This window comes from Ambystoma mexicanum, chromosome 6p (genome assembly GCF_040938575.1).
Source record: "Ambystoma mexicanum isolate Mex_15411 chromosome 6p, UKY_AmexF1_1, whole genome shotgun sequence".
Classification (NCBI taxonomy): domain Eukaryota; kingdom Metazoa; phylum Chordata; class Amphibia; order Caudata; family Ambystomatidae; genus Ambystoma; species Ambystoma mexicanum.
Genome location: NC_090935.1, coordinates 20,161,229 through 20,179,296, shown reverse-complemented (window position 1 = coordinate 20,179,296; position 18,068 = coordinate 20,161,229). Strand labels below are relative to the sequence as shown.

The following is an 18,068-nucleotide window of genomic DNA, read 5'->3' as shown; positions in this document are numbered from 1 at the left end:
CACCAAATAACATCATTTATGTACACGCCAAGGTGTTTGCGTGGGCACTGGCAACGGCTGTGCTAATTTGTTTTGTGACTTCAGGCCCCTTAAATTGCACAGTATTTTGCTGGATTAATGATGGTGATTTAGGGGTCTGCTAATTTAAGCTCCCCCTCCCAGACCCCCACGGTTTGCCAATACCTCAGTTTGAGTCAGAGTTGAGCAAATATGGTTTACAAAACTAGATACCAGTTGGGGAAAGCAAATCTAACGCAACTATTTATTGTAGCATGTCTATGCAGTAGGTTATTGGGGGGGGGGGGGGGTGGGCGGGCTTAGGCCAGTGCTATAAGAAACCGACCGGGGATTGTCGGCCCTGCGGCTGTGTGAAATTTATGGCATATAACCTTAACGCATCTTTTTAAAATGCCACTGCGTGCTTACCGTGGTGAGTTAGGTAAACGCTTCATTTCAGAGCTCTAGAACGTGAGAATTTTCACTGTTGTAGTTGCTTTCTCATTATAAAATATCAAGTACCACATGGCTTGGAGAGCAGGCAAGGTTTGGTGAGCCGCTTGCACCTTCGTTTTGACAACTTGACCTCTCTGGTTAGTTTTAGTTATTGGGTGGCAATTTAGCCGAATCTATAGCATTGAAGTAGAGCTAGGAGGGAGATGGATATAAGGGGTACACAGCTTGTAGAAGTTTGGTTATTTACCTACCCATTGAAAGCCCATGGCCATGGCAATCCTAGGAACCATTCCAGCCCCTCCCAAAACGCATCCTCCAGGGATCTTGTTGAGCTTGTTCAGCTTTTCCTGAGCCATCCGAGGCACGGTGAGTGCGCCCAGGTCCTCCGCTCCAGTCTTGCCCTGAAATTCTGTTTACACTGGGAATTTCCATTATGGAACGTATGGTGCGCGTTGGCCTTTCTCCCCTGCCTGTTCCGGGTTCACCACGTCCCGCCCACCGACCTGATTGGGCTGTCTGAATCTCATAACCTCCCACCCCTGGGCAGCCCTGTGCCCGGCAGCCCCCTCGGCTAAGGGCAGCTCCTAGAGTGGTAGCTCCAAGGCGTGTCTACAGGTGTCCGCAGGGGAAGCAAAGGAAGCCGGCAGCCAAAAGACACCAACAAAACTAAGTGTGGCATGGGTGGGGTGTAGAGAAATTACTCTACTCCAGAAAGCCCTCGCAGCTCTACCTCACCTCGCCAGAACGTAGACTGCCATAGAATTACACCATGCATTCTTAGAGATTTGTGACCACCAGCCTAATTCCATTCTTGGCCTGACTGTAAATGTTGCATTGCATTATGCACTAACACACTTGCCAATGTTAACTAGTGCCACACCTATAGAGAACTGTTAAGATTAGCCTGCGTCATCTTTAGACGAGTGTAACAATGTTAACATGCGCCACACTTGGATGGAATTCCTAACTTTAGCTTGCGTCACATCTAGATAGAAATGTGAATGTTGGCATGAACAAAAGTAGATGGAATTCTTAACCTTAGCCTGTATCGCATCTAGACGGGATTATGAATGTTAGCATGTGCCACACTTAGACGAAACTGTGAATGATAAGTGCAACACTTGATTGGAATTGTGATCCCTAGCCAGAATATTGAAAATTACCAATGATGGAATAGTGAATGATAGCAAGCATAAGACCTGGACAGCAATGCCAACTAACCAATCCACTAACAATTTCATCCCTCTTCATACACCTCTCAAACTCTAACCAAACACAACCACAAGCTTAAAACGCAGCAATCCGCACTAACTTCACTACACTGCAACAACAAAACAAACCCCACATAGACTTGCACAACAGCACACGATGACTACTGACCGTAAAACACCCAAGCACAGTGTAAGAAAGGGCGTACACAGCGAGGTTAAGGTAAGTTTCCAAGTTTATTTAAGCGAGCCCGCTTGCAAGATCTCGCTCCTAGCCCAAGCTCCCCCAACTGTCACCCACGCATCGCGCGACCATACCCTCTCAAACAACAACCTAAGAGAATGCTCACGCGATGCCGCGCTCACGAGCTAACCCACCTCTACACACAGCTGACAGACCCACCGGGCACATCACTGCTCTCTTGCACTTTTCCAGCTTATTCCCACTAACTCACCCACCCTAATTCAGAGCCGCCAGAGCGCCAGAATAAAAAGGAAGAAGAGAGTCTTGAAGTTAGTTTCAAAGTTTCGTTTTCTTCTTTCCAGCCTTCTCACAGTTTAAAGGTTTAAGGGTTCCCTTCTGTTGTTCACGACTGGTTCAAATTCCAGTTCCAACCTTTATTGGTCAGAACCTAGCCTCTTGTATTTGTTAGGTTTAAGGAAGCATGCCTCTAAGGCTGCTTTAAGATTTTTGCTGTTGCTATTGACCATGTAGTCCTAGATCCACTCAGGAGACGGTTCCACCAGACGTCTTCTTCGTACAGGAGATTAGGATTAATCAGTGGTCTCAAAACCTCTCCGCCATTTTTTCGTTTTAGTGCAGTGCATCAAGAGGTGCTTTACAGATTCAGGCTCGTGTTCAGTTTCGCATAAGCGACATTTATTTGTTTGCGATTGGCCCCTGATGGCCCTTATTTTGTTGGTGGGAAGCAGGTTAAGGCGAGATCTCAGAAAAATAGATCTTGAGGCCTTATCTGGGAATCTTTTTAGGACTTCAGTAGTTGAATGTAATTTTTTGGGTTGGAAATTCAGATGAGTGAGGAGTTTGTTGTTTCCTACTAGTGTTAAAGTCTCTATCCAATTCAATTGGTCCATTTTCATTTTTATTTTCGTAGGATTTCAAATCGGGTCCTCTTCTTGTTGACCAAATGTGCTCGCTGCTTGGCTGCCCAGGTGGTAAGAGACTTGTTCCTTCCTTCTGCCATTTCGGTTTTGATTGTTATACAGGAGCGGTGAGTCCTGTATTATTATTTTCCTAAACAGCGCCATTTCACCTGCCTCAGTAACAGCTTTCAGGGAGTTGATTCCCAGTTCTCTTCTGATGATCGAGATAGGTGTGGAGTTGGGAAGCTGGAGGACTTTTCGCCAAAAGTAGGCTTCCAATTGTGGCCAAATCGCTGGCATTGCCTCACATCTGTATGCCAAGCTTGGAATTACTTTGCCTTTGTAAAATTTTATGGCCGGTAAAAGCGAAAAACGGCCGTATTTCGTGTTGATTATTTTTGCCTCGGTAGTGAGTTTTCGAGTCTTGTCCCATAGATGGTTTTGCATCGAAGTCTCAGACTTTGTTATCCATCGTCACCCCCAGGTATTTGAAGAACTACACCACTTCTATGGTCGAGTTTTCAATATGCCATCTGAAGTTTTTTGGGTTCTTTCTTGGCAACTGTCCAAGTATCAAGATTTTAGTTTTCTCCTTATTTATCTCGAAGTTGTTTTTTGAGATGTATTTAGCCAAGTTGTCGAGCTGTCTTTGGAGACCAATTTCAGTCTGGTCAAGAAGGATGATATCGTCAGCATATAATAAACGAGCCACAGAGATCTCACTAATTTTTGGAGGGAAAGATCTCGTCTTGCTGACGTTTTCTTTAAAGTCTCCAAGAAAGGAGATGAACAAGGCCGGGGCCATCGGACAGCCCTGTTTCATCCCTCTGAGCGTCGGAATTTCTTCGGACGACCGTCCTGCTTGATCTAACTTGACCCTAATTGACGTCTTGTTGTGAAAAGACTTTATTGGGTCAAGAATTTTGCTCGGACATTTCCATTGTTCCAGTTTGGACCACAGCAGAGCTCTATTTGATCAAAGGCTTGACTGAGATCTATAAACGCCAGGTATACTTTCCCGGGCCCTGGCATGAGTTTGGCCTTTATAGCACTTAGCATCATGATGTTGGCTGTGGACCCCGAGTTTCATGAACCCTACTTGAAAAGGGTCTCGGCAGGGAGCCGTTTTAGCCCAATTTTGGAAGCTCTTTAGGAGGAATAATCCGTAGAGCTTACCAATTGTGTCCAAAAGCGCAATGGGGCGATAGTTTCCTGGGTCGGTTCTGTCTCCTTTTTTGTAGATGGAAGCAATTACTGCGCAGCGCCAGGATTTCGGAATGATCTTGTAGTGCAACATTTTTTGAACACCTGGCCAATGAAGCTCGCCCACTCCTCTGGATGGTTTTTTAGGTCTATGTTGGTGATTCCGTCAGGGCCAGGAGCTCTGGATGATTTAAGACGCCTGATGGCCAGTACAATGTCTTCTTCATTTGAGAAGTCTTCCCAGGTAGTTGAATGTGAATCAGACCCCGGAAGAGGAATAGTTTGCCTGGGGAGCTGGAATATCTTGGAGAAGTGTAATTTCCAGGCTTCTTCTGAGACGTTGTTCGATCCTATAGCAGTTGGCCCGGCTCCTGTATTCCTAATAAATTGCCAGAAAGCACCTGGGTTCGTATCTGCCAATTTTCTCAGCATTTCCTCGGAGTCATGTTGATAGAGGAGAGCTCTTTGGAATCTTAACCAGGATTTGTACAGCTTTTGTTCATTCAGGTAAGTTTCCCTTGGTCCATCTGATTCAGAGGTTGCTGCCTGCCTCTTCAGCTTTCTCAGGGTGCGACGTTTCATAACCATTTCTTTGTCGTAGATGTGTAATGGTTGCTGGGTACCCTTTGGATTTGGCTTCCTTGGTATCAGATACAGAACCAATAAGGGTTGGTACTCAGTTGAATTTATTGACCCCCTGTTTTCCCGCAAGCAGAGAGTTGCATAGTTTTTGGACAGTTCTTTAATTTGTTCCGCTGTAAGTCTTAAGCGGTTTTCTTGAGCATTTGATTACATTCTTTTCTGGCATTCGAATTCTGTACCCCCCCCTTCCGTCGGCCATGTGATTTTCAGGTTGTTATGGTCGCTTGCTTCTGCCCTTATGACCTCAAAAGTTGTAATTCGACTCAGCATCGATTCTGATACGTATATGTAGTCTATCGTCCCTTCTTGAGAACCTCTTTCCCAAGTGGGAATGTAGATGGCCTGAGGAAGAGAGTGGTCAATATTGTAGAGGTTTCTAGAATCCATAAGGGATTGCCATTGCTTACCACGTAATTCCACCTTGCTTGTCGGACGTGGTGAAGTGCTTCTTGGGAGTCCCGTCGGGCATTTGGCATTCAAGTCTCCACTTACAATTATAAGGGGGTTGTTTTGAGCAGTCAGGATGCCATCGATCTCGGTTTCGATGGGTGCTGGGAAGAGTCTATCTGAGATGACTTCAGGATTCCAATAAATTGTGATTATGGTAATCAATGAGGAGATCATAGTGACTCTTTGCATCCAGTCGTTCCTACTTTACTAATACTGCTAGGTGAGTTTGGGTGTCAGAAAGCTTCTTCTGAATTGAGTCCAGAACCGGATCGGACTGCCACAAGGAGGCCAGCTGATGGACGATCCAGACGGCCTTTGTTTGCTGGGGAAACCACAACTGAAAAGCCATCAGTTGTTGAAGGAGCCATGTTTCTTGGAGGTTAATGATGTCAAATTCCCCAAGGTTTACTCCCCCTGGTTTTGTGAGGCGAGTGTAACCCCTGGTGTTCCAAGACATCATTTTAAGTGTTCGAGTTTTGAGGTCAGGTTCTGGCCTTGGGTCTTTTATGCTTGTTCCATCTTTGGTTAATTTCGCCATTTCACTGGGTATTTGTTGCTATTTCTTTAGGTGGCTTGAAGAGGTTTTTGGAAGCCATGCCAAGAGCTGCTTAATTGGTGCAAATGTTGACAAGTTGTTCTTGGCTGTCAGATTCCGAGTGTCTCAAGGTTTTTTAACTTCTGTCAGACAGTTTTTGCTCAGTCTTAGTTTCTGAGTGAGACGGATTCCTTCTCTTACACGGGAATCTTTTTTCCTGCATTTCGCTTGGTCTCTGTAAGTTTCATTCAATGGATCTCTGTAAGTTTCATTCAATGGATCTCCTTATCGGAGAGTGTCGGTTCTTACTCATGCCAGTATTGTCTGACCATGGGGCCGAGTCTCTCCTTGGGGTCTGGATCAGCTTTTGCGCATTTGACTGTTTTTGACCTGTAGTAGATTTTCCCAGGCAGATAAGAGTTCTCTTTGGGTTCACGTTTCCAATCGTTCGATGCTCTTTTCACCTCTGTAATAAAGTAGCCCTTTTTTAGGAGGTCTGCTTCGCCTTCTTTGACCATCTGATTTTAGCTTCTGCTCTTATATGTAGATACGCCTTTGCTTTTTGGTCTTTGTGGTAAGGCTCTACTAGTATCAGATCCTCCGTCGTCAATTCTTCGAGATCTCTGGTTCGTTTCAAAATTTTCAGTACCGTTCCCCTATTTAGGGTTGTCTTCTCGAAGTTTGCCGGGACTTCTTCAGCTTAAAAACTGTTGAAAGAGCTAACCTTTTTGTTTTTCTATTTTTTGGTTCCGACTGCCGTCTCTGAAATAGTTGTTTTCTTTCTGTACAATAGATTCCTTTGGTTTTTTGTACAAGTTGGGACCGTCTTTCCGGTTTAAACTTTAATCGGAGCTGTTAATGCGCTTATGGTGTAATAAAAAAAAACATTAAATAAAGTGTGCCTTCGGCCACTTAATTTATAGGCAGTATGTGCTGCCTTCCCTGAAAGCCTGTAAAAACAACCAGTGGCAAAGCCAACTGTTTGGCTTGTGTGTAGGTTTTCGTCAGGCACTGGTATCCTATTTCGCCAATTTGGAGCTGCTTCCATTAATGGTCAGTTAGAGCCACATGCCTGAACAAAATCCCAAACTGTTGGCTTTGCTAATGCTTGTTATTGGTCTAACCGTACCCCAGAACACTCTATTGTATATTCTTGTGCAGGTGGGTTAGTGGACATAGCTGGCAAGACCAGCTAAAGGGGGCTCCCTTAGATCTGCCTGGGTTTCTTCTCTTTCCCCATCTCTTTAAACGCTCCCTGTCCAAACTTCTACGTCCTCACTGTCTGGTGGTGCCTAAAGCCCAATCGGCCAGCCGGGCCTGCCTGCACTTACTAGAGAGGTGTTGGCTTCCCTATCCTTCACATTTTTTATTTATTTATTCTTCTCTTTTCAACTTTATTTTTCTGATGTTCTGTCTCGGCCTTCATTTCTACTCCTGATGTTTACCCAGTCTCCTCTGTATCACTGGTTATACCACTGCCTCCACCTCTTCATTATCAGCCTCTCCCCGATGTTATTTTCTCCATGTCTCTGTTCCTCTCTAATGTTGGCTTCTGCTTGGGTGTAGCCACACTCCGGACCTCTCGTCTTACGCTCTCCTAGGCTAATATTTATGTTCTCATGTAACTTCTTATGCCAATGTCCCCACTTCCTCTTCTACTCCCTTAATTCTCACCACCTCCTTCTTGTTTCTCAATCTATTACTACCTTTCGGGGTTACCAGCTCTTCCTCCCCACCAATCTTACCAACTCTTTCTTTCTTTAGATTTTACCACTTCGTTTTGCTCTCCGTTGTTGCCTCCTCTCTGAACGACTCCTTCTGTCTCTGGCTTTTTTCCAGTCTCTGGCCTTCTCCGCACAGTGCCTGCTTCTACTTGGTTGCTTTTATAGTGTGCTAACCCTCTGAAAGAAACTTATGGTGGCGACAACAGTAAAAACAAAGTGATCACAGTTCAAAGGGTTTATTAAACTGTATAGATGTGTTGGAAATGTGCCTAATCTAAACCTACATCTCAGATGGGAGCAAGCTACAACCATCAAATAATAAGGCAGTCCTAGCGGCGTCATGGCAATTTAAAAGGGCCTATACTAAAAAGACAACCTATTGCCAATCCACACCGCTAAACAAGAGTGTGGGATGGGGTTCCCAAGAAAAGAAAAGTGTTCACAAATGAGAAGTCGGGATGTTATAGCTGTGGGGGTCTCCTTCCCTGCTTTTTGAGCATGGGACAAGGCGGGACTCTTGAGCACAGCACACTCCCAGGATTTCCCAGCAATAGGCTACAGTTCTGTTCTTTGGTATCAGGATCTTCGGTGGGTAAGTGTCTTTTCTACAAAAAGTCTTTTGCCTCTGAGGATCTGACGTGTTCAAAATAACAAAACGAAAAGTTCCTTTCCACGTGTATGTTGGGTGATAACCTTTCACCCCTGGGTCCCCCTCTTCTGGGTCAGACCCTTCTTGAATGATGGCCTCCGTCTGCCCGGTTCACTACGGCTTTTATTTCAAGGATTTCACCTGTTGCATTCACAAGTCTTAATGTCTTTTTAAATCCACTGTGGACATCCCTCCGTCGGGTTCATTCCTGTCACCACAATGTTCATTAGGATGTCATGCTTCACCCCGTTCTGTAGGCATCCCAGAGCTGGGTTCACATTTGCCAGTTATACAGTTCCTTCTGCTTTATCGTGAAACAGGATTTATTTCCCTTAGTTTTCCAATTGTTAGCGGGTCAAAGACTTTCGACTGTACAGGGGATTTTACTCAACCCCTGTATGACCACTTTGACATTTTCCTTTGGCTCTCCTAAGGCCAGCTGGTATTCGTAGTTACAACAAAAAGGGGAATTGGTCAGTATTTTGATTGAGCACCCACTTGGCGCCGGACCCCTCTGCAGCTGATCTTTTCCCCCTGCGGTAATAACAGTACTGTAATTCCCCTTAGTTGGCCATTTGCAACTTTCGCTCAACACAGTTCGGTTTTTATCGGTTCTCCCTCCGACTCACCGGCTGTGATGAACCGCTTGGCTTTTCTTTTCTCTGGAGTCAAGGACGCTACCACGGTAACCAGCGTCTCTCCCTGTCCTGGTTATTAGTGTAGGAGGGCTCAGTGTACCGTTGACATCTGCTACAGCACACGTCGGCTATCGGGTTCTTATTAATCCTTTCACGGAGGCTTTGTGGGTCTCGGTCGAAAAGGGCAAGACCACGCCTCTCCTTGTCGTCCCTTTGGTTCTCAACGCTTTTCTCCTCCTCTTGAACTGCCGTCCTGGATTAGGTGTCTCGTTGTTGCGATCTGCCTTGCTCGTAGTGTGCTCTTGTGTTCCACCTTTTATCCCTGTGTGGGAAGGCAGAGGGCCTTCAGGTGTGTGTGGTTATTACTAATTGCCTGACTCTGCCCGACCCCTGTGTTGGGGCATGTCTGGTAAACTGCTCTGGTGTTAGTCCGTTGTCTTTCATGGTGTAAGAAAGGGTTTGTGTCGGAAAAGGGGGTGGGGTAGTGTTTCCAGATATCCTACAGGGTAGGATGGGGAAAAGATGTCCTAGGCAAGGGAGTGGTTGGTCAACTCATAAAGGTGAGATTTATAGGGCTTGTGAAATGAATAGGGGGGATTGTGGGAACGGTAGTGTTCTATCAAAGTGTACTGGAAGTTTGGAAAAGAATAATCGGAGGGACATGGAAAAGAATGACTGAGTATTCGTGTAGGAAACATGGAAACGGGGATTCTGGGAGATATGGTTTTCGAGTGCAACAGGGTTTCTAATGGATTTATCCGATGCAGAGGAATGTTGGATTCTGGTAGCAAAGGTTCATTGGGTGGAAGGATGGTAGTGTTGATACAGCCTATAAAATCCTGAAGGACCTAGTCTTCTTCGTCTTTCTCTGGTATAATACAGCGCCTCACCTGGGGCAGCATTCCTCCCCTCCGCATAACCCCAGGTTCCCCTACCCAGGTGATCCTCCCTCGCTCATCCACCCTCAGTGTTGGGATCTGAGAGCGCCAGCCCTTCCCATGCCACCTGAATAAGGGATTCTCACCTTCTGCTTTGGAGAATACGCTCAGGTTTCTCACGCCTCCTTGGTTGAGTCTTCTATGGAGGGTCTGCACCTGTGGCTAGTAATTTGGGGAGGGCCTGGATTGGCTGTCCTCCCTGTGTACACCTGGGGATGCTTTGCGATCAAGAATTGGGTGAAGTGTATAATTGGGCTGTCCACCTTGTTGGGTTTTTCTGTTCCTCCACTGGCCCTGTTCTGTGCAGGCAGAGTGCTTTGTTGATCCCGGCATGTGTTTTGAGGGCTAGAAACGCACCGGGTAATCTATTGAAATGCATAGTTTCTCAGAGCGTGCAGTGAAATGTCAACATTGTATCCCTGGCAGGAGCCATGCAGCTGAAACTCTTCCTGTGTGAATCTCACCATATTGCTTGCTGTCTGATATCGAGGAGCGCAGGGAAACCCTTTTCAGTAGAGGCAGAGCTTCTTTTCCCAACCAAATGAGTTTGGGGCTGCGCGTGGAGAGCTTCAGTCTCTGCATGACTTGTACTTTAGGTTATCCTGTACTGAGGGTCGGTTGAGGGGGCGGGGGGGATTTCGGAGGCAGAGAATATGATATTCAGATCCATAGAACCAGGCAGTAGATTTCTTTGCAGCATGCACACCCCGCCCAAGTGATCTGCTGCACAAACACATCCCCCAAGTGCAGCAGCAGATTGCTGTAGGTGCACACCCCCACTGGCGCATGCAGCATGCACACCACACCACCCCACCCCTTCACTCTACTTCTCTAAATGATTGGAGGGTGGTTTGTATACAGCTTCCATGTACGTTCCGAACTCATGAAATATATTTCCCCAGACTGCTAGTGTCTTACAATAGCACATAATAAAATTCCTTTATCGATCTATCCAAACACCCCTCCGAAAGCATGGTCCTTTGAACATTATTTCACCCCAGATCTTTTAAACCTCTGAAGCCGCTTACTAGTAAAACAACCATATCATTACCTTGTTCCTTGGCCTCATTGGCAGGACTTTGTGTAAGCTAATCTCTGGCGCGTAGCTGTATACAGCCGATCATCCAGCCTAGGTGTTCAGTAAAGCCATGCGTTGGGCCATGGTTCTTCTTTACAACCTTCCCCTATTGCCTCCCCTGGGGCCCCAGCAGGCCTGCTCTGGACTCAGATTTCTGGGATGAGTCTGCTCTTGCATCGCTTAGAGCAGCCCTTTTGATACCCAGTACAGGGAGAACTTTACAATTTTTGCTTTATCACATTAACCTTTGAATGGCACCAAGTGCAGCGGGTATACATTTTTCCCTTTTTAAATTACCTTTAAACCTTTTAAATGTGTCCAGAATAGGCTGGCATAAGTGGTGATTCATTTGTACGCTTGTAACCATGCATGTTGCTTTTAGCCACGATAATGCCTTTGTCAGTACCTTATAATGCAAATGGCTGTCTGGTGGTATTCCTGGCCGCATTTTCTCTGCGCCCACAGCTCAGCTCTAGCCTTATTAGATATTCCTGTGACAGGGTTCGAAATGGAGGGGAGCTGGGTGCTATTTAGCTTGTGCTTATAGCTAAGATGACCCTGGTTACATTGACATCAACTGTTCCAGGAGCTACTTTTGGCTCCCCAGACGAGCTTATGCTGATATGTCAGCATCGTATGTGGAAGTTAGATTAGTGGAACGCTGTGTACTAGCTCCTTGTTCCCCAGTGGTAGCTCCTGGTCACAGGTTAAGGCTGGACAAACGGGAGCTGCTTTTAGCTCCTGCTTATCCAATCTTAATTTTGATCCCTGCTGTTGGGAAGATGAGTGTCCTTGGTACCTGGTACAAGGAGAGGGGGTGGGGGCGCTGTCAATACCCCTGCCGGGTTGATGTCCTGTTGCTGGGCAGATCTGAGGTAGCTGGTTGTACATCATTAGAAACCTCATACCTGTTTGTATGGTGCAGACCCTTACTATTGTGGCGCTCGAGTCCCCCATCTTGAAAAGGGACGATCTGCTCCAATTTTCGAGTCGACCACAGGATGCAAGCATTTCATTTAGCCCAGGATGTTGGTGAGGCCTATATACATCTGTGGCCTAGATTTTGTGATTGCCATCATTTTTTCAACTGTACGCTGTTTCTGTCTCAATGGTTCCCAAACTGAATGTAGCTATGTGGTCTCTGTACTTGTAAATGGCTGTAGTGTGCCATTCCCTTGTTGCCAGTCACCAACGCGCTGCTTTACCCTATCACTTTGTGGATTCTGTAAACCTGGATCAACCTGTGCCTATAAAAAATCGCTTTTATGGTTGTATGTGAAGTTCCTCATAGTTCAGATGTGCCTGCTATGATGCATGTCTGTAAAGTACCCAGTGTCTCCTGGGAAGTTTCTCTGCTGCCACTATTGTCTTTATTTTTCTTTTTTTTCCCTTTGCGTGCTCCATGCTCCTTTCCTTGCCTCCATCGTGCTCTTTTCATTGCTCTGTAGATGATGTACATAGAAAGATCTCTAAATGTTGAACAGTAAAATATGCTTCTCTCGTTATAAGGTCTGTAACTGAAAGCTGGGGAGTTTATACAATTTCTGGACGACGGTATGGACTCTGAAGAGACGATGGAAAACTCCACAGGTGAGGACATGAGATCGGAGCCAAACTCAACTAGACCACATGATCAGCCGTAGCCTAACGCGAACAACTAGGAGACTACACCATCCCAAAATCCACCACTAACAATTAGATGACACTGTCACCCAGCACTTAGCACTAACAACCAAGTGATGCTGCCAGGCAGAGCCCAACATGAACCAGCATTGAAATATTATTTTTTTCTTTTTATAATTGTTTTGGTTTTCTATAAACCTTTACAAAATGTAAATGAGAATTTTAACAATCTAGTACTTGTTTTTTTTAGTTATACTGTAAAAAAAAAGTATCCATTACTGGACGCTTAAAATCATAAATATCAAAATGTTATCGAATGGATCGTTATTTCATTCCTTCAATGTCTAGTCCTCTGGCAGATTTCACATACATGTTTTAAAAACATGATCACTGACAAACATTAGGCTAACTGATTTTCCATGCAGCACATACAGCCAAGGCCAAACAGACATATTCAGTATTTGACACAAACCTACTTAAATATTTGACTCTAAAGGGTGTTAATACCAGACAGCAAAGCACAATATGATCTAATGTTTCCACTGTGTCCTTCTCTTTGCAAGATCCTCTTCAATTCCTCTAATATTTAGGATCTCTCTGGTTGGTCAAATTCTTATTCACATGAAGTAATTGCTCATCTTTTTACTCTGAAAACGTAGTAAATATGGTTCCATAGTACTCTTTAATATGCGTAACCACCTGAGTATACAACTTAAGTGTCCAATGTTTTTGTAATTTATTCCCCAGTGTCTCATTTGTAAGATTTTCTTAAGGTCGCAGAGGTAATAAATTAAGATATTCCTGTGCTTAGTAATACCTCTAGTGATTGTTTCAAATCCTGAATAAAGCCCTTCTTTAGCTACCCAGCCATGACTTCCGCACTCCTATAATGAGCTTTCTTGGTTGGTATGTACATTTCTAATGAGAGGTCACTATGTAAAGCTGGGTGATGGCTGTGAGCGAGAGGATTTCCGTTTTGGAGGACAATGATAGTCATGTGTTGAAGGAATAGTTCTACCTGTCCTTGAACAAGAGAAGTTGTTGATTGAAGTGACCAGCTAGGATTACAAGTGTCGAATACTGATGGATTCAGGAAGAGACATCCTTTGAAGCCATATTTTTCTGGTTATGATGTGTGGTGTGAGTCATTGTATTGAGTGGTAGTGAGCTGATCGCAGAAATGATATTTCGCAACAATAATTTGCAGCATTGTCTGACTTAACGACGCAGACGGTTTCAGGTTTACTATTAGTAGCTTACTTGTTTATCCTTGTGGGGTGAAGGATTTTAGCTAGGTCAAATAATGGATCGACTAAGCGCATAGATTTACATATGTTTTGTTTACCCATCTATACAGGGATTTTGAAGAGGGACATCTTTCTCCTTGCCACCTACAAGATACCCATTTGTTTCCCCAGAGGAATGTCCAGCTAGTATCGGCTATATAGGACAAGCATATATTGGTCTGTCTAATATGGACATAGTGGGAAATCCGGTGGAATAAACCATCACTGTGTCAGGTCCCGTCATTGAGACTGGACTTTGTAATTGTATTGACAATTGTATGTGTATTTGTGTTTTGGAAACTTGGGTTATTTAGCACGAATGTTTTATGTATAGGTTTTTTACTAATATTTTTTAATTTAGCATGTGGTCATACTTGCACTCTGATGTGTTAATACACTTGACATTTGTTTTATATAGAGAGCATTTGCCATCTCCTTGTATTTGTTTAGAGGGTAAGGGTACACGTGTGCTTTACTTCTAGATGGTGACCTTTCTTTTGTTTGACAGATATTTTAATCCCATTTAGTAGGAAGGTCTGACCCCCTTTAGTGGGAAAGCCCTTATGAGAATATTGAATCTAATTTTCTAAACCGGGTACGTCTCTTCCATTCATTGATGCCATGTATGGAGAATAAACATATAGCTGCATACGTGACACTTTTCGCGATATGAAATAAAACTTTTCTCCATATCCAACGCCTCATATAGATCTCTTTCCGAGCCCAGGAAGGAAAGAATCTAAGCCCATAACATTTTGGAATTATTTTGGCGATATAAAATCTGATGGCTGGAATCAAAGAGAATTTACCAAATCTTTTATCAAGAAGTCTTAGCTGGGTTGCCAATTTAGTAGCCTTATGCCTCCGGTAGCTTCTATAAAAAGCCTTTGATGGATTTGCGAAGATCGGATTCCCTTAATAAGTCCTATTTGATTTGGGTCCAATCTTTACATCGCATGCATTCCAGAAAAATCTTTTTTTTTTTCTCTCCATTTTGAAACTTTTGATTTTGAAAATCTGAGCGCCTGTTTTCGCCGGGTTGATTATCAGAGCATTAAGTCATATATTTATCAAAGACATCATTTTTGCATTTCCAACTGGGGTATGGACAATTTGAACCAAATCTGGGGGGGGGAGGGGTGCTGTTGGGCATTGGGCACAAAGCAAATTGCTGCCTGAGATGAGAGCTCCGGCCCGTAAACTATCCATTTACAAATTAATCCTGTAAGGGGCCACCTAACCATCGGAGAATACATACAGATGGCAGCGGAAGGTTGGCAGCATCAATTCGCCAAAGCCTGAAAAAAAACAGCCCCGTAATTATGAAATACTTCAGTGGGAACCTGCGCCGTGGAAGCAGTGGGGACGTAGCCGTGTTGGCGCTCCGCAAGGAAACCACAGCAGTCCGGAGGCAGGGCACTCGCTGTGGGCCGAGTGAGGGAGGGGGACACACTGTGTCACCAAAACACCAGGGAACGCAGCGCGGCACAGGAGGAAAAAATTCAGCTAGCGCCCAACGCTGATCGGAAGCGACCCCAGGTGTGCAACCCGTGAGCGGACCTGAAGACAGTTTATAAAACTAGTGCTCTGTCTCCCTGCCATCGAATCCCAGGGCCCTTCCGCTCCGCTGCAGCCTGCGCGGCAGACACCGGGGGGTCTGGTTGAGTCCCATGGAGGGAAGGCTACCGAAGTGGGACACTACGAAAGAACCCCCGGAGCCGAGCAGTTCTCCATCTACAACGCGACCATAATCGCTGGAAGAACACAAATCCATGTTCTAGGAGGAGCCGCATGTGCTGAACGGAGGCTGTAGCCCTATCCGGCCCACGCTATCGTGACCCTGCACTACGTTGATCACTGCTTCATGACGGCGTGAAAGTGCATGAGGAAGGCGATCCCTCTGGTCCGCACGTGATGTCCTTGGGTGGCCTGCCAACTCTGAGCTAAGGCTTTGCCTTGTGCCTACCCTACTCCGCGAGACAGCCCGGGTGAAAGACAACGGTGTACAACCCAATATAAAAGTGATCCATACTAACTGACATTGCCGTCGCATCCCACAGGCTCCCTATTCACTGAGAGTCAACCGGACAAGCGGTGGGGGTGCTATTACATCCTGAGTGCGATCAAAACGGAGCCAAGGCACTGCATTGATCCGTACCGGCCACCAGCACTGCCACCCTGAGAAGAGACTGGGCAATAACCATAAGAATAAGGCAGACATGACTTATAGCAACTGATGAGCCCTCTTAAATCCGTTTTATACCATACAGTGGTTGCTGAGACGTCTGAGCTCCCCAACACCTACAGGTTCCTGCTAACCCCTTATTGGACCCCTCGGCCAATGTACACCAAACCCGGACCTCGGGACTCACCAACCGCAGAATATCCATAGCATCCAGTTGGTATTGACACCCCGGAGGCCGGACCACTTGCCAATCCCATGGCACGGACGTAGATCGGAGGATCCTTTGCAGGCCAGAACCACGAAGGTACGAGGTGCATGCCCAATACATGTTTGATTTGGCCCTCGGGAATAAACCGCATTGCCACACTACGCACCACCGAGGGGGGATGCATATACCCCTTGCTAGGGTGTGGGCGGACCCGGCCCTCCGGCTCCAGATGAGCTCACAGCATAACAACCAGACTATACACAGGCTGTAAAATACCAGTTGACACCGAACTGAACGGGGAAGCAGCCACCCTTTGTGAGCTCTCAGCTGACCACAAGGGCCATATCCGAAAATTGGGAACAGTGGTCAAACAACTTTCAGAGCCCAAACAATTACCTCTGCTGGTCGCCCTGAGTAAGCAGAGCAGTCACAACTACGAGCATCCCAGTATAACCTGGATAATACCATACCACTGTGGCTGGTCTATACAAGCCCCGCACGGGCGGCAGGAAAGAACGCGGTTACTACGTATAAGGGCACTACGGCCCAGCAGAACTGAGGGACGTGGGAGAACACAACCCACTCTGCACACCATATGGGCCGCCACGAAAAGAAGGGGCTGAGGGCCAAGAAAACCGGTCCAATGGACTCCTTTGCCAGCTCTCAACCTCATGGGTCGGCCACAATACCACAAATGCCAATGGATGGCCAACCTGAAACCCCTGCAGACGAGAGGGAGGACCGACTAATGACAATGGTCTAGAACGGCTTCCTAGCAGTGAATGTTAAATTTGACGACATTGTGTCAACAATCGGATCCCTGAAAGCAAGGGTAGACTAGGAGAGCACACGCATTACTGATGCAGAAAATAGGATCAGTACAAATGAGGACTCAATAACACAGCACAGCCGAGACATCGCACAGTTGAAAGGGGACCTCAAAGACTCTAAACAAATGCGAGGATCTCGAATCAAGGTCCAGGAGGAATAACATCTGCATAGTTGGGATCGCAGAAACCTTTTGTAAATGCTCCATGGAACGCCAGGTGCAAACCCTTCTGAAAACCCTTTTAGGCGCGGAATCCTTTTCGGACCACTTTCTTGTGGAGAGCGCCCACCGCACCCTTGCACCAATCCCCAGACCCGGGCCACACCCTGTACGATAATAGCCCGCCTTCTCAACTACAGAGATAGAGATGCGATTCTGAGGCTATCCAGGGAAAAAGGCACTTTATACTACGAGGAAAGTATAATACAGATTTACCCAGGCTTCTCAACCAATGTGCAAACACTAAGGAGGTCCTATGAACCAGTCAAGAGGCAACTCCGACTACACCGTGTCCCCTATGCACTCCTCTTCCCAGCAAAGATGAGAATCCAACACTGGGGCAGAGGGCATTTTTTTTGAAAATCCCACGGATACCATGGCATATATTGAGGCCTCTATCCCTCTGCCCCCCAGAGATCGAGCAATAGACCAGAACATGCGACCATGGCCTATCGAGGAACCGAACGACCCTGCCATCTGACAAATCGTTTGAATCGTATCCTTTATGAAGTTTAAATTCTGAGGTGATAAGGGTGACCCAGACCACCACTTGTTTGAAGCGGGACCGTGAGCCCCTACAGACGACAGCTATGTGAATGCAACGTGCACCCTCAGGAGAATTCCAAAAGTTAAGGGAAAAGGGATACATCATCTTGTTTGGGTTGATGGTGCGGGTGGGGGAGGGAGAGGGGATCGGGACATGTTTATTCCTGGCAGTTGGCCAGGGCTGTTTGGGGGGGATGTTACAACTTTAAAATCGTGGAGCTGTTTTGTGACAGGAGCCATGCAGGCTACGGAAATGCGGCAACGCAATGGACAGACAAACAAATCCAGATATGGCATCGACACATTCTAGCAAGGGTCTCAATATTAAACTACTATCCTGGAATATCCGAGGGTTTAACAACCCGGTCAAATCGAGGAAGATTGCAGCCTATATAACACGACATAACCCTCATATTCTTCTTATACAAGAAACACATGCTCTCGGTAATGTCAACACTAAATTCCTTCCACGATGGGGGGGGCCTCATAGATGCTACACGGAATACTCAGCCCAGTTCAGGGGAGTTCTCACACTCCTACATCACAAACT

General features: G+C 45.9%; 1 protein-coding gene across 2 annotated transcripts in view; it reads left to right on the top strand.

Moving 5' to 3' along the window:
• Positions 1–18,068, top strand: part of LOC138511146 (zinc finger protein 37-like) — a 436,669-nt gene that overhangs the window by 50,976 nt on the left and 367,625 nt on the right. For both annotated transcript variants that reach the window (XM_069626646.1, XM_069626645.1), the window contains exon 2: positions 12,132–12,212. In XM_069626646.1, coding sequence (XP_069482747.1) covers positions 12,179–12,212 — 34 coding nt within the window. In that variant the 5' untranslated portion in view covers positions 12,132–12,178. The remainder of the gene's footprint in view (positions 1–12,131; positions 12,213–18,068) is intronic.